The following is a 23614-nucleotide window of genomic DNA, read 5'->3' on the forward strand; positions in this document are numbered from 1 at the left end:
AATTATGTCACAGTCTGCTTCCAGTGGAAGGCTTTTGCTATTCAGGAAGAGGAGGATCAACTGAAACTGAGGTGAGTTTGAAAGATGCATTTCAGTGAGATACCCTGCCCAAGGGTAAAACTAACATATGGCTTCAGGAAATATTGGTGTTTCTAAATGGTTTAGGGTAAACCATCCAGACATCAGGGTATGTGAACCTGGGCTTCAGGATAATGGAGCTCAGCACTTCCCATTCCAGTTCCATCTATACTCCAGCTGAGGGTGATGTTTTGAGGAAGAAGGTTTGATTGCAATGACTGGATTTCCTCAGAGAGCAAATTCTTGTTTGTGGAAGCCATAAACCCCTGAGGTCCAGAGATCTCTGGGCAACAGAGGGTCCATGAGGCTGAGGAGAGTGTCAACACTCCTTACCTGGGACTGCACTGAGCAGTAGGACTTAATGCAGCTGCAGGTGGCTCAGCTGTTCTGATGCTCACTGCAGCTCCCTCCATTCCAGCTTTGACAAAATGTCAGGTTCCTTTCCAATGCTGTGCAGGGCAGGGGTCTTCGCTGGCCCAGAGAGTTGAGGCCATCCTGCTGTAGGATGTTGAATTGCCCTGCACTGTCCCGGATTCCAGCACAATGAGGAATTTGTACCCTTCCTTAGAGGCTGGGGAGGGATTGGAGGTGGAGGATTCTGCAAGGAAGGAAGTGCCACACAGGGCTTGGAAGTGCTTTTGGCTTGGGCACTGTGGGTCTTCATGGTGGTGAGAGATGGGCCTGCTTCTTCAAAGGGTGTGTTTGGGGAAGCTTTGAAGTTCCCATTTCAGGCAGTAGAGAAACACTTACAGCCCAGGGGGATGGATTAGAAATTACACTGAAAAGCTTAGGTGATTCAGGGAGTCCTTGTGTGACTTTTCGGACTTGGATGGGTGTGGGTTCATAGGAGTTAGTCTGAACCCAGACCTGATCAGGAAACTGCCTCAAACTGCAGCACTTTTTAAGGGCTTCTGAGCAAATAAAGTTCAACGTAATTAGGTCAGAAATGCCTTGCAGGCCAAAACTAGTTTTCCACTGTTCTCTATTTAATTACACAGTCTCTGACTTCCATGTAAGCTCAGTGTGTTAAAAGAAAATCTCACAGCCTTCTCTGGATACTTCCCTGGACCATTCTTTACCCATTTCTTCCCACCTGCCCATCTCAGCCTGGACTCTGAGTGATCCTCTTTCCCCTCAAAAAAAAACAGGTTTCCCCACAGCTAAGTTTGACCAGACTTTTTTCCCACTTAGATTTGCTTTCGTGCCAGTTTGTGTCCTAGACTTTGACCAGGATGTTCTTCCTTACTTGCAATCTTAAGGATGGTCATAGTTCTAAGGCCACTGTCCTGGTGTCAGAGAGGCTTTTGACATCTCGGAGCAGAGAGGACTTTCATGAGAGGAGGGTAGTGCAGGACCCTGTACTGGGAGGGGACCCAAAAATCTCTAGATCATGAGAAGGTCTATCCACGAGTTTGCTCTGTCTCCCTCCTACAGGACTTTCTGTCACATCATGGTGGAATTATTGTCTGTTGATGGAGGTTGAGTCCAGGGTGGTTTATCCCAGTGGTGGGAGCCCTCCCCGTGCCCGGCACTGTAGGTCAGCCATGGAGAGACATTTCCGATCGTGCTCTGTAGGGAGCAGCCACAGCGAGTATTTTTGGTGCTGGTGACAGTGTTAGCCTGAGGCTCTGTCTGTGTGCAGCTGGTAATGTCCATGACTGTATTTCCTCTCTAATTGTATTTGAATTGGGCTGCGTGATGATCACTGTCCTGCTTATACTGCACTCCCTCGATTCACTCCATATGGAGCTTCCACTCGTCCCCCCCGTCGTCACCTGCTGGTTCTTCTTGGCCAGGGGACTGGAGCATGAAGCGGGGACAGTGACCTGTCAGCTCAGAAGGAACTGCTCTGTAGCAGTGCTTCCTTCTCATCTCTTGGTTGTGATCTTTAAACACTAAAGTGATTTCTGCTGCAGCTACCAAGTAAGGGAGAGCTGGTGGAAGGTAGTGCAGGGAATGGGGCAGACAGAGTTTGCTTATCCCTGCAGGTCCGAAAGGAAAGGAGCAAAGAGTGATGCTGGTAACCTGCAGCTGAAGCTCAGCTTCTTCTTGCCTTCCCAGGAAAGTCCTGCAGTAGGCGTTTCTTGATCTTTATCTACGTCCCATGAGCAGCTCAGTGCAAGGAAAAGCCACTTGTGGTGGGTAGTGGATTCTCCCACAGTTGTGGCAGGGGCTTTGAGGTTCTCTTGAGGGCTGCTGGCTTTTGAAACCTCTCTTGAGATTGTAAGTGTGGAGTAAAACTGTGTGCTGTGCCAGTGAACAACAAGTGATCCTCTGATCCAGTTGGGACCCCATGGCTCGGGGTCAGCCCCTTGCTGAGGAGCTGACCCTGCACTTCCACTTCTCTCTGCAAATACGTGGCTGATTAAACAACCTGCTGGGCTTGTCTCTCCTGTGGCTGCAGGCAGTATCACAGGCTGTGTCGGCAGGAAAAGGACAAGTTATCTGATTTTCTGAAGGAGCACAGAGTGGACACCACTCACCGAGAACACTCTGCTCTTCTCACCCGCACCATCCAGAGAGAGAGGGCAAGGCTGCAAGGAGACCCCATGCTGTTCAACAATGACATTTTCTCCCTTGAGCCAAAGGTAAGTGATGGCTGAGAACCTCCCTTCCTGCTTCTCTTCCTCTTCCTCCTCATCCCTGAATGAGGTCACTCGACAGATCCCTGCCTCAGCTGGCTTTGTGTGCCAAGAGAGAAGTCATCGGGATTCTGGTGAGGCTGGAGAGCTGATTGCAAAAAGCATTTCTGCCCTGTGGGTTTCTGGCAGGGACGGGAGCCTGACAAAGCCGAGCTCTGCTGCAAGGGCTTGACATCAAGAGCACTCCATGTGTGTCCTTGCAGTGTCCAGAGGGATCAGTTACTGTAGGTAAGGATACATCTTACACATAGTGTTTGGGGAGTAACAGAGGGTGTTGGAGCACTGTCAGTTCACTGAAGCATGTACTGGTTTTCTGTGGAAAGCAGGCCAAATTCTTCCTAAGGTTAATCACAGAAATGCCAATCCCTTCCTGTAACCTGGAATGAACCATGTCTGAGTCTCCTTTCCAGCATCATTTGTGAGCTTGGACACAAGGCTGGCAGGTTTAAATGGACTTTTCTATTGCACACAGGGACAGAAAATATTTTGCTTTTCTGTTTATGCAAGCAGACCCCCATGTCCTTCCATCACCCAGAGCCCAAATTCTGAGTATTTGCAAGGTGTGAGATGAAGAATGCCTACTGTCTGTGCAGTGCAAAACCCCTTTTCACATTTGAGTAAACCCCAGAATAATCCCAACCTCTGCTTTCTTTTAAAAAAGGTTAAACACTTTTTTTTCCTCCCAAAGAACAGGATCACGTTCTCTTCTTGGTTACTCCTACAGCCCATCTAAGGCCAAGAGCCACCAGTGTCAGAACAATGCAAGTTTTACACCACTGAAGCTGACAGCAGCATGATGTGACCAAAAGCTTGTGTCAGAGCAGTAGGAATATTGCAGACAGTGGGAGCTGATCAGCTGAGCATTAAGAGCATCCTGTGGTGTGCTGAGCTGATTTTGGAGTGTTTCCCCAGGCTCCTGCTTTTCATTACAGTGAGGCCATGTCTCCACAACTGACTTAACCTGCCCTGTGCTCCTGAAGTGCACGAAGGTGAGCTCCAGAAGTCTGGCTGCCCATAGTAGAGTTCTGGTACTCCATCTAATGACGGACAGACATAAAGCATGGCCTGGCCTCAAATCTTGAGTGGAAACCCTTCTTAAAAGGCTGTTTTAATGTTACATGGTTTGCTCTACAACTGAACATAAGTGGGCTACTACCTTCTGTTTTGTCCAGCATTATCAATCTTTTGATTTCCTTTAATGCCATTATTTATGGAACATTTGGTTTCACATTTGGAGTTTTGATCCTGTCTGTCTACTCCCTGCTCTGGCATATGGGTGTCTTTATACCAAATGATAGTGTCTGATCCTCTTTATCAAATACAGAATCTAAAATTCCACTGCCACTGACTTCTACAACCTCCTCTGTGGTGACGGCCCTGTAACTTTAGCTTGGAAAGAGACTCCCCTTGTGCAGCCAGTCCATCTGCTGGAGAGGCCCCCAAAGCTGGGATCTTTCTGCCTCTGACCTTCTGGCCAACAGTGGCTGCTCTCTTCTTCCCACCCATCACCTATGATGTCTGGGAGCACCCTATAGAAAATCAAAGCCTTGTGACAAGTGGCTGGAGGAAGTAATCGCTTCCAGAAATTAGGAAGCTGGTGGAGGGATAGTAGTCTTGGAAAGGCTTTCTGGGCAGGGTGGCTTTGCAGGGCTTGTGCAGAAGCTTTGCTGTGTGGGCCATTAGCTGCCAGTATTTTCAGGTGCTGCTGTCTTTAGAAGCTCCAGCAGGTCACTGTAGTCTGTATAGGGTTAAGTCACTGATGAAAATCCTAACAAAAAGAGGAGGCAGGGATTTTTGGAATCGCCATGTGACCATGAACATTTTGAGCATCCATCCAAGCCCGTGGGAAACAAACTGTTACGCAACTCTGACTTGCCAAGCGCATCTCAAATTGTGTTTTATTTTTGCAAATACACATGATGGGTCAGCAGAAGCAGCTGTGCAAGAAGCCCAGGTGGCTACCAAAGGAGAAAGTCCTTGCTTTTTGCTGCACATTCTCCACCACAGCTTAGCTGTAAATCACACTGCAGACACGTGGGAGCTGACTCCTTGGAAATAGAAACCAGAGGAAAGGGAGGACAAGGATTTGTTACCATTGCCCTGACCTTGACGAGTCATCACTCTCCTGTCATTGCCTGGTCATGACTCCCCAGTGTCATGTGTTAACTCTTAGCTGATGGAGGTGGTCTTCAAGATGGCTGGGTTATAGACCTAGGGTTGGCTCAGGAGATAACAGCATTGTTTGTTCCTGCAAATCTCCACCTCACCTGGGGAAACCGGTCCCCATCCAAAGGAGAGGTTATTGCCAAGCGCTTCAATGTTTGGCAGAAGGCACCATGTCCAGTGGGAGCTCTGGTCCATCCCACAGCTTGCAGTTATTTATTGAAAGAGGCAGATGATAGCTTTGTCACTGCCTTTCTCCTGGGTGCCCTGAACTAACAGGCTGCTCTTTGGGTGCCATTTCAGTACTTCTGTTGCCAGCTCTGTCTTGTTTTCCTGTCTGCTCTGAGCAATGATTTCCTTTCTGTGGATTGCCTTCCCCCTCTGCCAAACTGAGGCGGCGATTTGGCCAAACGCTGGTGGTATCCAGCTTTTCAAGACCAGTCCATCACATTCTCATCGTTTAGGGGCTGAGAGAGGAGAAACAGGGTCCACGTGTATTTCTGGTTGCACAGAGATCACTTCTGTAGCTGTGAGTCATGGTGAGCTTCTGAGCTAGCCCCTCCTGTATTGCGTCGCTGGATGCTGTAGCAAAGCCAGGGAACAACAGCTGGAGATTTTGTGCTGTGTCATCAGCCATCCACCATCTGTATTTCAGGCCACCTGCCCGTGGCAGCCTGGTGGAGGCTGACATGGTGCCAGAAGTGGTGTACTGTCATGTTCACAGCTCTGCTTAGCTTCACTTCTGTCCTGGTTTGCATCCACAGCAGTTTTCTGTGCTCTGGCTCAATGGCCATCCTATAGAGAATGTGCCAGCCCAGGCAGAGCACTGACTCCTGAGGTGTCCCAAGGCTCACACACATGTAGCTGTAGTCTGCAAGGGTGGGTAACGAGGCACATCCTTTGGACTAGTAGTTCTTTTTATCCTATGGGGAGGCAGGCATGTGAGGAACCTCTTCAACAGCTATTTTAATTTCCCAGGAGAAATATCTAACAACATTTTCTAGCTTTGACATACTGACTGACATACTGCCGTAATGAAAGGAGAAATGGCAGAAGTTTTCCACAATATGTTATATCTTGAAAGAATTTGGTTGAATAGTACAGAATAGTAGACTATGTGTAACTGATGATTTCTTCTTACCCTCCACCTTTAGAGTCAAATGCCCTGGCTTTCAGTTTCCCAGACAGTACAGGGAAGCTCTCTGTGATATATTGCCAAAAGTTTCCATCCAAATATACAGAATCCTGCAGAATGGTGATTTGATCTCAGGAGCTCAGGAGTCTTGAGTTTTTAACTGGTTTTCTTGGGAGCAAGGATATGAGTGCAGGGCTTCAGTATCCACCACTGCAGTTGGGATAGTTGTTGCAAGTCACTTTAGGGGCTCAGGCACGCAGTAGGTCTGTCTGGCTGCCAGGGCTTAGTGGGGGAACAGATAAGTTTGCTATCCTAGTCCTGTTCACCCACAGCTCAGTAGACAGTGACCAGAGCAGGACAAATTACATGGACACAGCTCACAGCAAAACACAGCTGTCACAAGCATCAAGCATGGGCTGGTTATCATCTCCAACCCTTGTCCCTGCCTTGTGGCCCTGCACCCCCTTCCCAGGTCCCCTGTCCAGTCAGGTCTGTCCCTTTCCTTGCCTCTGTGATGTATTATTGTTCCTGTGCTCCAAAGCAGTGGGGCAAGATCCCTGTGTCAGTTATATTTCTGTCACAGATGTGCTGGCCTTGGCATTTGACAAATCCCAAAGTCAGCTAAACTCACTCAGCTAGAACAGAGCACTGTTGTTAGCAGATGCATATTCATCAGGCCTAAGGTTCTTTTTAATTTTCTTCCTCTCCTGCTTAGCTTCATTTTTGCTTATGAATTGTATTATACTTTCTTCCATTAACAGGAGATGTATTGCCTCTGTCAGCCTCTGAGTAATAACTGAACTGCCCCAGTGTCCACAGGACCAATAGATCTGATGGCAGCACATAAAACAGACCAGTGAGTACCATCAGCCTGCAATCCAGCAGGAGGAACAGCCAAACAGCACTTTGTGAGATGGTCGACCTGAAGGACTGATAGTGCTGTGTTAGGCTCCAAGAAGTTTGATTTCTGGCCTTGGTGGAAGGAGGGATGCTCTCTGGGTTTCCCAGTAGTGATTTGGCTCTGAGACCTTGTTCTTGTTTGTTGGAACTCGGTTTCAGAGCAGCCAGTGTTACACTAAAGGAGGATGTGGTGTAAAATCTGAAAAAGCAGAGTCATATTTTACACCAAGATCCCCAAGTCTTGCAAGAAATAACACAGTTCCAGAAAACTGGATGCTCAGTTTATGGTAGGCACTGTCTGACAGCCAGCACAAACTCTAAGGTGCCTGTCCCTGGTAACCTGTTGGTGCACAGCCCTCATAAGCCTTGATGGCAGGACTACAGTCAAATCCTGGCATCAGTTTGCACCCTCAGCATCACTGCTCCTGTCCTGTCTCATTCAAGTACCTTCTCCCCAGTTTGCTGTCTGGCACATGAGTCTCAGAGCAAATGGAGGCTTTTCCTTGGAGTGACCTGTGTGGCATTTCTGTAATTTGGGCTCATTTCTTTCCCACTTGTTGCTGAACTCCCCTCCCTTTTACTGCAGCAGTGTGTTTTGGGTTTAAGGCTCAGGATGTGCTCTCCTTCCCTGCTTTACACACCTCTAGAAGATGATGACCTCGTGCATCATCACTGCTCTTGACATTTCATTAATGGCCTTCCCCAGCGTATCAGCAGGGGTTGTTTGTGTAGCTGATGGTGCTGGCAGGCCTGGCAAGGCAGTGTGAAGGAACCAAACAAGGGCTGGCTGCAGCTCTCTGGGCAGAGGCCACAGCAGCTGAAGGACCAAATGGTGCCTCTGGGGAGCTCAGCCCAGGCAGTACCTTTAAGAGAAGTGCTGAACACCGTGGAGCTGAGGTGTGCATTCACCTCCAGCTGTTGAGATTGAAGCAAAGGCAAGCAGCTGCCTAGTGCATCCCCCTCACCTGGGAGGCTCTGCCCAGGGTGAGAGCACTGAATTCAGGCTGTTAAACACACAGCAAGCAGCTGGGTGATGAGCACTGGTGAATTATTAGACCCTAATTAGCCAAGCCAGGGAAATGATCATCCAAGTGTTTCTTCTCAGTGCTCCACTTAGCCAAGCTCCAGGTGTTGTAGCAGAGCTGATGTTGTTCAGAGCAACCCAGATGCTTTTTATTCCTGTCAATCCAAGATTATTCTCTGGATGCTGGTGAGTCCATGCAGCATTCTGATAGAACCTGAGGGGTCTGATGTCTCACATGCTGAGTGTGGGTTGCCAGCTGATGTTCCTCAAGCAAGCGTGTTGTTGGATAGTGAGGCTTCATCTTCATCCAGTTGCTTGCTGGCTAGAAGATCTAGAAAATGTGTTTCCTCTAGGTTTTGAGTAAAATCCAAGTGAATTAATTCTTTCAGACTTTCCTTTCCTTCTTATTGTTTTGTGGGTATTTGAAACAGTTTTGGTTTTTTTCTCTCCGTCCTTTCCTCTGTTCTGGTAACTCTAAGCAAGCTGTGCGTTAGGGAATTACTTGCAGCGGCACCCCAGTGATTTACCATGTCACAGCTCTTTAATTCCTGGAGGGGTTGTCCTTTGAGCTCTAAGTGTCAAGTTGATGGGCAATATTATAGTTATTTAATATTTATGCTTCAGGAGAGCTGGAGGCTCCAGTCAGTTCAAGACTTTTGGACAGAGTAGTGGGGATACCCAGCAGCAAGCAGAATCAAAGCCTCACTTTCTTGATAGAAAAAATAACTGTTCTTTTTGTCTCCTTCTGTAAGCTAAATTGTTCATTCCTTGTGGAGTGTTATTACAGTTATCAGAGGTTCATGTATTTATGTCAACAAGTGCATTAAGAAACAGTTGTAATGCTGGGGTTTGAGAAAATGTAAGTCATGCCTTTTTTTAAAAACAGTTTCTAGAAGTGATATCCTTTAGTGAGATCCTCCAAAAATGCATGACAAGGCTCCTTGGGACTGAGCATCAGTTCCAGGACTCTTTGGGAGAGAAGCAGAGAGAGAAGACCCTGAGGAAGCAGCAGACAGTTACAGACACACAGGTAGCCTGGCCCAGACTTAAACCCCTGGTTTAAATCTACTACCAGGTGCCAGTAAAGGTAAGGCACTTAGAGAGATTTTTTTGCAGCTGCTTCCAAACTGTTATCAGTATTGTTGATAAGCATTGCTTGCTTCTTGCTTGTCATTGATGCTCTAAGTAAAGGCTTACAGGGCTATGGTCGAAAACAAGAAATGCGATGTTTGAAGATGGATGTTTTGCTGTCGCCTTCTGCTTTAGGAGGGAGAGATCAGGCCGAATTGTTCAGCTGAAATCAATGTGTTCTTTAAGCCCCAAGCAGCCCGGGTCTATGAGCAAGCAGTTTACTGCGACATCTCAGGTACAGCTCCTTCTCCTGCCCTCTCACCCCAGTGAAGGCGAGGTGCAAATACTCTCCCAGATCACTGGGCTTCTGTGTAATTGCTGGGAAGGGTCTGTGGTCAGCAGGGCACATCCCTGCTGTCCCTGCAACTTCCAGGGGATTTCCCATACAAGCTGGAGGCGCCTGGCTCTGGATCACTGATCCCACAACAATCCAGGCAGTGCAGGGATAAGCTTTCATGCCATAGCTTTGCTAGTGTTTCCTCAAAGGCCAAAGAGCTACAGAGCAGAAAAGCCTTAGTGAATGAGTACTAAAATCTTCTAGACCACTGACCTCCAGCATGGGTCATTTTTACATGGATTCACCATCAGGCAGTAGGAGCCAAGTTAGAAATGCACTCCCTGATCCTGGATCCCCTCCCACGGTCCAGACACTGCTGGACCAGAGGTTGCTGAGCCCAGGGTGTCTGCAGAAGGACCACCCCTGGCCAGCACGAGCCTCTCTCCCTGTGTGGGAATTGTCACCTTGTGGCTCTCAGTTCCTCCAGGTGGTGTTGTATGGGCCTTGCTGTGCTCGGAAGGATGAGCACCCTGCTATACAAACAGAGTCATATGCTTGTCCCGTCTTCCAGAAGTGCCATCAAGTTCCTTTCTGGGAGCAGCTGTCCTTTCCCCACCTGAATGACCCTATCTCAGAGGTGGTGGCTTTGCTGTGCTGGCACAGGGCAGGGAATGCTCAGAGCACATGGCGTGGTTCAGGTTACCTTGTCCTTCCTCTCTGTCTCTGCATGGTGCTGCTTAGGTGTTTTTCAGGAGTGGGAGATGGCTGCCAGATTTCCATTCAGGGAATATTCTGGGTTTGCCCATCTTAAAAGGAAGAGGTGTGAGGCCCAAGGTCCTCCAGCAGCTGAGCTCCCTTCTGGAGGGTGCTGCAATCCCTAGCCCAGCTGCTCTGTTCTTGCCTTCCTGCTCCAAGTGATGGATACAAATGCCATGAAACAGCTTCCTATTTACACAGTAATTGTGCAGGGTTTACTCAGCAAATGCCATCTACAGCAATTACTCAGGGCTTGTGCTAACAAACTGTCTTGCTGCCCACCAGCTGCAATTGTGGGAGCTGTGGAAGGAAAGGATGGATTTAAAAAGATGTTCCCAAGGGATTCCTTTTTCAGAGCTATGCTTTTGGCTCTGGTGATGGCGTTGTCCAGCACTTTGCTGCAGGACTCTCCTGGGGTTGTGCCAGGACAGCTTTTTCATGACAGAGAAAAACTACTTGCATGCAAGCCTTGTGCTGGCCTGGGACTTAGAGGAACCAGGGCAAAAGATGTGTGTTGAGAAAAAGCAGCCTGTTCCTGAATGACTCTGAGAGGCCCTTGGGAGAGCTTAACTCTTCCTTTGGCCCCTTGGAAGAGGCTCTCAAGTAGTCTTTTAAATGATGCATTTCCTTACAGATCAGAGCTGATCCAGTGGATTGTCAGGGTGGGAATTGTCCCAGAGTCATGGTCCCTGGGTGCAAAAATAATTGAAGAAAACAGCCATCTTTAACTGGCAAGTTGTTTACTTTTGCTTCTTAATCTCTTCAAGAAATGTGACTGCCTTCCTCGGGCATTTCTCTGCTAGTCCCAAATCCCTTGGGATGAGGATTTGCAGATACTGTGTGCCCCATGCTGCAGATATCTGGGAGCTTTTTCCCAGTGCAGTGCATTGTGCAGCTGGATCTCCTGCCCCACTGGAAAGGGGTTTTGTTGGCCTCTACTTGTACTGAAGATGCCTCCATAAATTACTTGGCAGGTACTTCTGGATCAGGTGATTTACAGAATTGATCAACTCTGGGCAACTGGCAAAGCCAGCAGTGAAGAAGTGGTTGGAAATTTGCTCATAGCAAGTACTGAAGCTCAAAATGAACTTTCTTAGTTGCTCAAAAAATCCCAAATGATGATTTCTCCTTTATGTTGTGATGTCCTGTGTCATGTGAAACTGTGGATCTCTGTTTATCGATGTGGTCAGATGAGAATTTTGTTCAAAGCCAGTCACAAAATATGGGGAGATTCTGTCAACAAGATACTGAAAAGCAGAGAAGTTGATCTGATCTCAGAAAGCAGAGAAGCCGAGGACTTTGGCAACAAAGTCCTGTGCAGTTGTGTCACCTACACCCTCATTTACTTGCAAGCCAGGCAGCAATGCCAAACTCTTTGCGAGCTTTGTGCCTTCACTGAATGAATTTCAAAGTTCCTTTAACTGCATGGGAAGGAAATCAGAGATAATTTTAAACTGAGCATTGCTTCTTCAGAGTGAAAACTGGTGGCCAAATTGGAAACCAGCCCTAGGGGTGGGTTAGAAATTGGAAGCCAGATCCAAGGCATATCTCCTGAGGGAAGAGAAGGGTCCGTATCTTCTCCTGGAACAACAGGAGCTGGTCCCAGGCAGCTCAGAGTCAGGGACTAGCACTAAGGCAGCCTGGAAAATGCAGGATAGCAGAGGGAATTGCTGTACTGAAATAGAAATCTCTCCCCAGGCCGTGAGACCAGGCTGCCCCTGCTCCTCATAGGGGAAGGCCTTGGGCCCCAGCTCTACTTCAGCTTTGAGGAACTGGACATTGGGGAGGTTTTTGTCAGAGCAGCCCACAGCTATGAGGTGAGCAGCAGGGTTGGAGTGGATCCTGGTGGCTTCAGGGGCAGCAGTGAGCTTTGTGGACCTATGGAATTCCTGGCAACTTGGGTAGTTGTGATACAAGTCAAATTTGGGGGGGTTCTTGGAATCTGGATCTTTCTGATGGGGTTGGAAAGGTGTGTCTGTTGTTCATGGAACCCCAATCCCTGCTTTTTGGCAGCCTCCCTTGGAGATCAGCCGGGAGCCTTCCTGCAAAACCCCTTGGCACATGAAAGCAACACTGGATCAAAAAGCTGCATGTTCAGAGGCTTTTGTTCCAGTCCCAGCCACAAATCACCTTTGAGCTCAGGCTGTCCAAAAGCAGCTGGAACAAACTGGCTGCATCTGAGTTCGAGTCCACTGCAAACAGTTTTCAGTCCAGTGCCTCCTGCCTGTTTCTGAGAGTCAGAGGAAAGCCATCCATCCTCCTGGCTCAGCACTGGCCCTCTCAAAGGGCTTGGGAGTGCTTTCCCTTGCTGACCAGTCCCTCATCATACTTCAGCCATGGTGTATATCTCTGGCTCTAGAAAGAACAAAGCATTTCTGAAAAGGAAGAAAAGTCATTTTCTACCTCTTTGTTTCCATCCCAGTGGTGTCAAGTCTGCAAAAAAAATAAGAGAGCAACTGAAAGAGGTAGGAAATGAAGCACTACATCATGCCAGACACTTTCAAAAGCTTGTTTGTAGCAGGAAAGGACCCACTGAGTTGTTTTCTTACAAAAAGATTGTGCTCTTGATGCATTTTTGATGCTGATACCTTGTTTCTCTCTATCAATTTATTATTTTCATTACGTAAGAAAAGGTGAATGAGTAAATGACACTGTTAGTGCTGTGCTAAGCAGCTAGACTGCAGGTAAACCTCAGCTCAGGAGCCTCAAGTGAGGGCTTGTCCCAGCACATCTGAGCCATGGGCTGGTGGGATAACATGGGGTAGGCAGGAAAGCTGCTGCTGGATGCTCTGGAGCTTTGGAGCTGGCTGTGTCTAGGCTGCTGCTGTTGGGAGGCACTGGATCAAGGTAGTAGGGAAATGAAAGGAATCTGCACTTGATTTTACCAATAGATTAAGGGAAATTTATAAAAAAAACCCCAAGAAGGTTATTACTTTTGAAGAGAAGAGTGGTGAGTAGGTCTGACCTCAGTAGAGAAACAATTTTGCTGGCTTTTTGTTTGCAGAAAAGTGCTGCCTTTTTTTTTTCTTCTTTTTAAATGAAGAGGGAACATTTCACAATCAAATAATTTATTCTCCTCTGTCCCTCCCCCAAACTGGTCATGGGATAATATTGCATAAGCAGCTTTCTCCTTGAGCAAGGGCAGGTTTTGCTTGTCGAGATGTGTAGAGCAGTCTGGTGAATAAAATAGAAGGCACAGTTCACTGTGGCCCCTGATTTTTAACTAAAAGGCAGAGTGGGCATTGATTGGCATTAAACATGAAATAAATCTGTGAGTCTTGTGCAGCTTCAAGTGCTGATTTCAGTGGATGCTAGTGACTTTTGCAGTTTGGAGCCTGTCTGCTGAATGTGAGGTGGTGTGTTGGATTAAGGACACCCATGTTCGGTTGTTTAAGCCATTGCTTGTGGCTGTGACAGCTGGTGCAGTGGTGCCAAGCTGGTCCTTTCATCTGTCCTCTGTGTAGAACTCTTGCTGCAGTGGATGGTTGAGGATCCCCTGGATTCTTGTCTCAAAAACCTGCCTGTAATGACTCTGTGTGTCAAGATCTCCTGGGAAAGATGGTCCACCCAAACACCAGTTCCAGATAAGAAATATTGAAGCAGAGAATCTGTGGCTGGGAAGGCCGGTTACAGTGAGTCCACTTTTGTAGGGACACCGCTGTGTCCACCATGTTACAGATGGGGAAGCTGAGGCACATAGGCATCTCTGGGTGTGTGTTTAGGATCCTTCATTGGGCCAGCAGCAACTCAGGGGCATGTCCTGCCTGCCATGGTGCCCTGAGCCCCATCAGCTGCTGACCACTTTGCTTTGGCTGCCTCCTGTCCACATGGGTGCTGTGCTGAACACAGGATGCTGGGTTGATTTGAAACCCAGGGTGTCTCTGACAGCAGTTTTTATCCACCCCAGCCCTAAAGACACCCGAACCCTTTGCAATACCCTTTAACAAAGCCACTGCCTCCCTGCCTTTGTCCTTGCAGGGGCTTCGTGATGGAACCGACTTTCCATTTTGATGTGCCTGCCCTCCACTTCGGTGACGTCTCCTTTGGTGAGTGTGCCCTGGGCTCCCACCACAGTGGGAGAGGTTTGTGCATTGCTGAAATGGAGCACTTGAACGTAAGAGCATCCGTCACTCGTGTTCCTCCAAACAGCCTCTTCAGGGTGTTAACTCCAGGGCTGCTGGTGCCTTAGGCAGCATTTTGCCATCGTGAGATCAAATATGACCAAAAGAATAAAACTCAGTATTTTCTGGTGTCCCTCATAGTCTCCTCTGCCCCAGCTTCCTGTTCCTTGCCAGGAGAATGCCCATGAAAGTCCTTGTCCCAGGAGGGCCCAGGAGATGGGACTGCAGGAGAAGGGAGCATAAGCCATTACCAGTCTATAGCTGCTCTGGGCACGTGTTCCTGTTGCAACCCAAGGGCATCATTTACCCGCCTGACATTTAGTGCCGGATGTTAATTAGGTGCTGTGAGGGCACATCATTGCTGACCAGGTCAGATGCCCTAGCAATAGGTCTGCCTCAGGCACCTGTGTCTCCTACATCAGCCCAGCTCCTTCCCCACTAAAAGCCCAGCTCTGCTGAGAGAGCCGGTGGCTGAGCATCCAGAGCATTGCCTTTGAAATGCAGATTCCAGTTCTCCATCTCAGGCTCACAAAAGGCTTTTTACTGAGATGATCTGCAGTTTAAATGTGAAATCAATTGTGGATTGATTGAAGGGCTATTATCATTCTGCACCCAGGATGCTTCTGTATTTTCATGCTGTTCATGGACTTTTTAAGAAAACTCATTACCTTTCCTGAGCTGCTTCCTCTCTTCCCTGCATCACTGCTGAGCCACTTCTTGTTTCCTTTCGAATAAGTGAAATAATAAGAAAGGCACCAGGCAGGAATATGGTTCTGTAATAGGAGATTCATCCTGCTTAATCTGATTTCATTCCTAAGGGCTCTTCAGCTGAAGGCAGCTGTGGTATCTTTGTTTCTTTTAACTGTGCTGCTGACTGTTGTCTGCGTCCGGCGACCTCAGTGGCATTTGGGATTGTGGCATCTTTTTTGTGCCTTTCTCGTGCCTGTTTTGTGCCATTTGTCCTTTTTGTGTCCCTCTTGCCTCTGTGTTGTAGTCACTGCTGGAGCTGGCAGTGGCCACTGTTGATGGGCATGGAGAAGCTCTGGGCTGTGCCTGCAGTTGGCTTTTCCTCCCTATCTGTGTTCAAATCATTCTTGGTAAGCAGCCTGTGGGAGATGTCTCCTCCACACAGAGCTGGCCAGCCAAGCCAGATGTCCACTGCAGAGCAGGTTGTGGGCTGGTGTCCTGGCTCTGCAGGACATCCCCATGAGGTGTGGCTGTATCCCTTGCTTTCCATGATGGAGTCTCAGAGTGAACTGGTGTGAACCTTTGGGGGCAGCAATCACTGCCAGTGAGCAGCGTGGGTGTGATGTCCCCGTTTGTTGTGTGAGGTGGTTCCTAATTGCTGATCTCGAAGCAAGGCTCAGGTTTGCCTCCAGTGGAATGGGCTGTGAGTTGTCATGAGCTCAGTCTGGTTGCCCCAAATCAGGAGATGCCTTAAGGATCCTGCCCAGAGAAACTCCATTAGGGTGCTTTGCATCATGTTCTAGTTCCTAATTCCATCCTCCCTTTCTTTAACTGTAGCTTCTCCTCAATGACAAATCACTGCTTTTACATCTTGAAAATGGTGGGAGCGTTGGTGGAGTTAGCAGGGAATTTTACAGATTGAATTTTCAGAGAAAATGGTCATTTAAGGAGCACACTCACCAGTGAGAAAGAACTGGTGTTGATTTGAAGCAGCTGAGAGAGCTCCTCCCCAGCAGAGAGAAATTTGTGGTGTTCAGCAGGGCTAAGACTGGGCATTGTCAAGGCAGCAATCTGGGATCAGTGTCAAAGGGAACTGAGGTGAGCTGTAGTTCAGATAACAAAGAGCTAAAATCCAAGCACAGTTTTATCCTACCAGGACATTCACACCAGGAATCATGGGATACTGATGCCTAAATGGATATTTGTGTCATTTTCTTAGGCTTTCCTCGCACCTTGAGGTGCTCCCTGTCCAACACCTCCCTGGCACCCATGGCCTTCAACCTCTGTATTCCTGAGGACGGCTTGGGAGAGGCCAGCATTTGCAGCTCTCTTCAGATATTCAAAATCACTCACCCATCCTGGAGGAAGGGAGCTAAAGGTTTTATGAAGCCAAGGGAATTTAACATAAGTCCCTGCATGTTGCTGTTGTCCGCAGGGACAGCGAGAAGAACGACACAGAATTTAAGTCCAGGATAAAATGGGATTATTTAATTAATTACAAACTCATTTATGTAACTTGGTTCGCAACAGAGAAATGACATGATTGGCCCATCGGTCAACCACCCACCAAAGTGATTGGCTGAAAGGAATAGTCCCCATTCTCAAAATATTATTCTCAATGAACCAAAACAATATCCACAGTATTCCAGAACAACCTGCACCTGCAAAATAGTTTACAAAATAGCAAACCGTTTCTCAGCTAGTTTGCGTGAGAATGGAGATTTTCACAGGAGGCTGTAAAAAGCTGGAAAATTTCTCTGCCAGCTTTTCTAGCATTTACACCTGCAGAGGGACCATCCGCTCCCTGGGATCCCAGGATATCGAGGTTTGGGAAGAGTCCAGCTGGTGGGGCTGAAGTTTCACTGGTGTGTGGGAGGGCTTTAGCCCTGCCAGCTTTGAGCACATGTGAGTGAGAGATCTGCACTGGTGTGAGGCCTCTGTTAGCTGGGTCACTTGGGATATTCCTGAAGGAGCTGTTTTGTTTCCAAAATCACAAGCTGAAATCATGTACCAGATGATCAAGTACAGAAGCCATTCTTGTGCTTTTGAGAGTGATTTCTTTGATTGAAAGTGGGCAGAGGAAGGATGAGGACAGAAAGTGGCTGTTAAAGAGAGAGATATCATTGTATACAGCAGTTTGCTTTTCTTCCTCATCTCATTTCTCCTCTCCTGGGGAGCAGATGAGTTGTATTCACTGCAGGGATCTCCAGTGGGGACAGAAAAAACTCTGCAGCCACAAACTGCCCAGCCCCTGCTGGGCCACACTTTGCCCTCAGCTTCCTGCTGTAAAGCTGGACTCACTCTGTTCAAGACAACAGATTTCTTCTGCATTTATGTCATTGTAGGCAGATGAAAAATCGGTGCCTTAATTTGAATGCAGTGGTGAGTAGAGCATTACTCCAATGCTGCTGGAGGGGGAATCTGTGAGAGGCTTGCAAATAGGCTTGGGAGGAGTTTTTTCTTCTCCATGTTGAATGGGTTGAACTTCTGGAGCTGGTTAAAGCCAGCCCTGACACTGTGGACTTGTTTGTGTTTGTGGATGAAGCATCAGGTGTTGTCTGAGAGTCCAAACTCAGCCTCCTGGGCCAAGGAGGAGCGGGGTGAATCTTCCTCTTGCTGCTTTTCCAGCTGTTTGGGGGATAAACATAACCCTGAAGTGGGGGATTGCCAGGGCAGCTTTCCCTGACTCCACAGTGAAATTCTGCTCTCCACCCCTGCAGGAAGCAGAGCACCTTGGCTGGGTGGGCCTGGCATGGAAAGGATGGGTTTGACATGCTTGTACCAGGCCCTGACCTGCAGAGCTGTGTCAGTCCAGCTGTGCTGCTGTAAGGGCTTCGCTGCCTCCCCTGGGCATTTCCAGCTCTCCTGCCCCATCTGCAGAGGGAGGTCCATGAGAAACCAGAGGATGAGAACGCTTAGGAAGGCCATGCCATGCCCACAGGGCACGTCTTGCAGGGGTTTTTCTGCTTACTGCTTTCCTGCCCTGCTATAACCATTTAGAGCTGACTTTTCCAAAGCAGAGGGCACTGGGGCACCTCTCTGCAGCTGATGGTCAGTGGGAAGCGAGGGCTTCGGTCCTTCAGGGGCTGTTCAGAAGCACTGAAGGCCCCTTGGGAAAGGAGACTTTGGTGTTGGGGTTTTGCTCAGCTGGCTTTGCAGAGTTATTCTTCAGGCTCTTAGCAGTGTCCTCCAGCCGTGTGGCTGCTGGGGTGGTATTTGAGCAGTCCTGGCTTCCTCTGGCCTTGAGCCTTTGTGCAGATCCAGCTCCACTGTCAGGAAGCCAGGAGAGAGTAAATAGCTTCCCTTGGCAAGCACTCCAAAGAGAGACTGGAGGGGGAATAACCTTCTTCTTCTGAGGAGCATCCCTTGGGTTGAGCAAAACTGGGCTAATGATGTGAGTCTGTTAAAGGAAGGTAAAATACAGGTTGTATAAGCTCTTGGAGAGTTGCTGTTGCCAGACTCCTTATCTTAGACTTAGGGAAATTACAGCCTTTATGATTTTTATCCTCTCTTTAGTCCTCCTGTTTCCTGCGCCTCACAGCAGAGCAGGTCCATGGTTTCTATCCTAAGTTCGTGTTTGGCTTGTCCTACAGGCTGGCAAACGCTCATGCTGGAGGATTGAACCCAGTAAAGGAGTGGTCCCCCCTAAGTCTGAGGTGTCTCTGATTGTCACAGCAAACCTGGATGACACAGAGAAATTCCAGGACAAGGTGAAGGCGTTCATTGAGAACACCCATATGGACATCAACCCTGTCCAGGCTGTGGGCACCAGCACCACAATTGTCACTGATAAACTGTTTATTCCAGAGCTCAAGTTGGGACTCCACTTCAGGCAGGAGATCTCTCAGCTCCTGCTTCTCCTGTGGGCTCAGCAAGGAGCAGTTTTGCTGTAGTCTTTCAGACTAGATCTTCTTCAATGAACAAGGTCCTGGCTCTGTTTGCCTGAAGCCAGAGATTCCCTCAGAAACATGTGATGGCCATTTGAAAGTTGTTAGATACCCTCAAAAGCCACTGAAATGGAAACCAGTTGCTAAATTGTTACTGAATTGTCTTTAGTTCTAATACATTTATTTCCTCACTTTATCAAGTAACAATTGGAGGAAAACAGCATGTCCCAGCAGTGTCTGGCTGGAAAATGCTACATTACCAGTATAACCATATTTCTCTTTGCAATAACATTGCTTGCTTTTCTGTTCCCCATGGACTATCATCTCACAACAGTGCAAACCTTGGCGGTAGCTTCTTGGCAGGTCCTCGACTAAATGAATGGTGCTGTTTTATTTCCCCTCTGCCTGGGAGTCTGGGAGGAGCAGCAGAATTTGTCTTTGCCCTATATCCTCCTCGGTTTGTTCTTCCCCAGCTGCCCTGCCGGGCTGTGCTTTATCAGAGAGGACCTAGTGGTTCTTTCCTCTTTTCTTCTGCCTGCTTCCTCACTGTCTCTTCCACAGCAGAAGCCCGAAGCACAGACAAGTCAGGATGGCTGCAGGACCAGCCCCGAAAGGGAGAGGAAAACCCCGCTGAGGTTGGGCAGGATGCACGGAGAGTGTTAACTGAGGTGAGCTCGAAGGAGGGGCTTCACTGATCCTATCGCCTGTGTCTGAAATCAGACACGCTCTTATAAACAAGAGAAAGAGGAGCTTTTCAAAGTGCTCTTTGCTTTGTGCTGGAGAGTTCTTGGGATGAGAATTGTCTTCTCGAGGTGCCTGTTCTTTTCCCTGGCTGCAAAGAGGATCCACAGTGCTCCCAATACCTAAATTTTTGGGTAGAAAGAGTAGGTTAATCCTACTTTAAGCGTTTAGGATAGATTTTGGGGGGTTAAATATATACCCACCAGCCATCCACGTAAGCAGGGACATTGCAGGGAGGTGGATCCTAGTCCAGCATGTCCTGTGCTCTGTGCAGCCACAAACTGGCTACTCAACAGAGTGGACAATGTCAATGTGCTTGGTGTCATCATGCTCTGCCTCTTGCTATCTGTGCCCACTGGCTTGGTTGAGGGCTGTTGCCAGGGCTGTCAGCTGCAGAGCTGCTACTGGGTGAGCTGAGATGAGACCCAGGGAACACTGGATGTTCCCAGAGCCACAAATTCTGCACCTACCCAGAGCTTCTCCAAGCTTTCATCCATTGCTGTCTCTAACATAAACCATTTTATACTAAGCTGGTACACATCAGCAACTTTCTTCTCCTACCATTGCTTCTGCTGGCAGCAGACAGCCATATTTTCTGTGACTTTCAGAAAACCAGTAACTGCTCCAGGAACAATTTGTTTCCTGGTCATGCTCAGATTTATTGAGAGTAAAATAACAGCTCCAGACTAGCCTGCAATTAAGGTTTCTTTACATGAAGGAATCAATTTCCATTGAACATTCATTTTGTTTTCTGTCTAGCTGGAGTTATTAATCTCTTGTTGTCACTCCATTCCCTCAGTAGCCAGACTGGTCTTGCTGCTGTCTTCATACTGGGGAAACTTCTGTTGACCCTGTGTTCTCACAGTTCATTTCTCTTTGTAAAACACAATCCCAGCTGCACTGTTCTGGCAAAGGGTGAGATGTTGGGAGTGATTAGGGTTGGGTGCTCTTTAAGAACTGGGGGGAGATGAGGGGGTGCCATGGCAGGGACCCCACCAGTGAGGCAAGTGGTGCTCAGATCACCAGATGAGTCTCTATACCCTGCAGCTTCTCAGTAGCATCCTCAGAGGTAGCCACCTGAGGCAGCAGCTCCTAAGGGAAAGGTGAAATGGCAGCCAAGCTGTTCCTCCCTCTACCTGCAGCCAGCTGATACTGACTGATACAGCCACTGATACTGACACATATCAGTGTCTGATATGGTGAGACCTGCAGGAAGCACCTTGGAAAAACCCTCAGAATGTTAAGCAGCTAAGGCTGGTGATGCTCTGAGATGAGGCAGCAACTGAGAAGATGCTTTTCATAAAGACTTCCCCTGGCTTTATGCAAACAGAGCAGCTGCTGGGTGGTGATAAACTCCAGGGCAGCCAAGACCTGGCTGTGGCTTAAGCTTTGAGCTCAGACAGCTTTCTGCATGGAAGTTTTATTTCAGAGTGTGCAGTCAGGGAACCTCACCAGAGTGCTGAAGCTGAGTGACCACAGAGAAATAGCAGCTTCCATGGCATTTTCAATCTCTGCATCTCTTCTAGCTTCAATCCCTGCTGTTACCAGTTTCAAGTGACAAAGGACAACAGAAGGTTTCCACATTTTTCAAAAGAGGTGGCACCAAGAAGAAAGATGCTCCCCAGAGCTGGCAGCCCCGTGTTTAAGCTGCGACCACTGCAGATAGACCTGAGGCCAGGCCAGACTGTGGAGATGGTGCTCGAAGGCTGCTCCAGCACTGCTCAGGTGAGGTCCCTGCCAAGGGCTGAGCCTTCCCTATCAGATCCCCTCCACAGGGGCTTCTTCTGCGGCCCCTTGACGTTTGCCTGGGAAAAGGAGCAAGTGACTTCAAGAAACTGTTTTAAGGCCACAAGTTTCCATGGCAGCACCAGTTGCTTTCCTTGCTGGCCACCATCAGTTGCTAAGGCTTTTTTGTGTTTCCATAGCTACCAAAACCCAGTGCTGATCCCAAAATCCAGGCTGACAGAAATACTGCTCCTTTGGAGCAAACAGGAGGTTATCAGTGTTATGTGTTGGGGCAGAAAGGAAGGCCAGGGAAAGTAAGTTACACTTAAGACTAGAAGCCCAGGCAGGAAATAAATTAAACAAATCCCAAGTGCTTTACTCAGGAGAAGCAAGGAGCAAAACAAAAGCTCTGTGAAGGGTGGGAGCATCTGGGAGCAGCTTTCCTTTTCCTCTGAAGACAAACATGGGCAGAGGGCTGGTCTAGCCCTGAGTCCTGGAGGGGGAAAACTCAGTGTGCCAGCTCTAATGATCAGCGTGATGTCCATCCATGTGGGAAACTGTTCCCAGGGATCATTAGAATTGACAAATTGACTTTTGTCAATATTTCCATAACCACTCACCCCAGTCTCTCAGCCAACCCTGGTGTCCCAAGGGCAGCCAGGTTTTGCAGTACCCTTGGAGAGCAGCTCAGGGGGAGATTTTAACAGAGTCTTGGGGTGTTCTCCTCTCTGTGCCTTTCTTCCCAGGGAAAGAGCAACTCTGCAGAGAAAATGCCAGCTAACCCTGGTGTGCATTCCCTGGCTCTAGGACCACTGGACACACATGTGGAAGTGAATGTGGAATGTGTCTGCATGAAGCTTCTGCTGATACTGGTGTTCTGAGAAAGGGTTGCCTCAGTGGTAGCTTGAGGAAGACTTGCTCAATCACCTGCAGTGGGACTGTCCCTGTGCAGTTCTGAGCCCAAAGGTTTCACTGGAGAGGGAAACAGAGTGATCAGGGCACTGGTGAGGATGTCTTGCCTGGAAATCCAGAATCTGAGAGTTCAACTTGTGGCTACCTGGCTCCTGCAAAGCCTGACTCCCCTGGGTGTGGGCTTTCCATTTTCCTTGGGTCCAGAGAGATTCATAGTCACCAGGCTGGTCAGCAGCCCAACTCCCTGCATTGCATGTGCAACACAGATGACTGTCAAGTCTGTAGGCTCTGAGGAGGAGTTGGGTTGTGGTGTTGTATCAGAGGGAGGAGTGAGAAACAAAGGGAGGCATTTGGGGAAGCAAAAACATGAGAAATCAGGAAAGGGTCTTGAGTATTCAGCTTAAACAGAGTGTTTTCCTGTGAAGTGTGAGACATCTCTGTTCCTGAGGAGGTTTCTTTTAAAACCAGCCCTAGAAGGCCACAGGGCATCCTAGGAACATCCTTCCCTGAAGGCAGGCTGGCTATTTGGGTTATTTGGCTTTTTCGCATGGATTCTTTCCCCTCTGCTTCCAAGAGAGGGTTTGCTGACACTGACCCTTCTATCACCTGTTTCCCTTCATATATGGATTTTTTTTTTTTTTTTTTTTTTTTATTTCTGTACAAATTTCTACAAATTTCTGTAAGCATTATGCTTACAAGATCATCTCATTTTACAGAAATGAGGAAATCATGACTGCTGACTTGATGACACAGAAACTGCTTCATCTAAGCCTTCGTCCTTGGAAAGCCCCAGCTCAGCTGTTGCACATCTCAATAACTTCCAGTTGGCTACCTAATGTTGCCCTGTCTTCATAGTCATTTAGACAGGCTAAACTATCATCCTCATTTTTCTGCTCAGCTCTATCTAATAGCTACTGCCTCCCAGATCATCTCATGCCAAGCACTCTGCCTAAGGGAACTGAAAGCATTAGAGTGAACAAGAAGTCTGTCTCTTCCCAGAGGAGAAGCAGCTGTCAGAAAGGTCCCCCCAATCCTTCACAGGGTCAGTTACTTTGTCTGGGCATCAAGAGAAGGAAGCCTTGAAAGTGCACTGGTGGTTCTGCATTTTTTGTGGAGTGAAGGTCACTGTAGCAAGGCATGGGAGAAGTCGGGCATGCAAATCCAAGCGGGATCCACGCTGAAAATGTTACTGACGTGTCTGTCAGGCTTGTATGTGCTTTGGGGGTTGAAATATGTGAAATGCATCGGAAGGGGAAGGAGGTCTATGGCCACTTGAGGTTGTTTTCCCTTGTCTCCTGTTTCTGTAGCAACTCAGTGCTCTCCTGACTCTTCAGTCCAAGCCTCTGTCTTTAAAAGACACCTGCTCCCTTCCACTCAGCATTGTACTGGACTTGGAGCAGCCGTTCCTAATCTGTGATGTGAACCAGCAGCCCCT

At 48.2% G+C, this 23614-nt stretch overlaps 1 protein-coding gene across 1 annotated transcript in view; it reads left to right on the plus strand.

Moving 5' to 3' along the window:
* HYDIN (HYDIN axonemal central pair apparatus protein) overlaps positions 1-23614 on the plus strand; it is a 54323-nt gene that overhangs the window by 20650 nt on the left and 10059 nt on the right. Inside the window, exons 6-14 of the mRNA XM_039558593.1 lie at positions 2483-2666; positions 9209-9308; positions 11805-11923; positions 13785-13816; positions 14085-14152; positions 16134-16379; positions 16645-16739; positions 18508-18776; positions 21069-21267. Of these exons, the coding sequence (XP_039414527.1) occupies positions 2483-2666; positions 9209-9308; positions 11805-11923; positions 13785-13816; positions 14085-14152; positions 16134-16379; positions 16645-16739; positions 18508-18776; positions 21069-21267 (1312 nt within the window). The remainder of the gene's footprint in view (positions 1-2482; positions 2667-9208; positions 9309-11804; positions 11924-13784; positions 13817-14084; positions 14153-16133; positions 16380-16644; positions 16740-18507; positions 18777-21068; positions 21268-23614) is intronic.

Source organism: Corvus cornix, chromosome 11 (assembly GCF_000738735.6).
Source record: "Corvus cornix cornix isolate S_Up_H32 chromosome 11, ASM73873v5, whole genome shotgun sequence".
NCBI classification, from domain to species: Eukaryota; Metazoa; Chordata; class Aves; order Passeriformes; family Corvidae; genus Corvus; species Corvus cornix.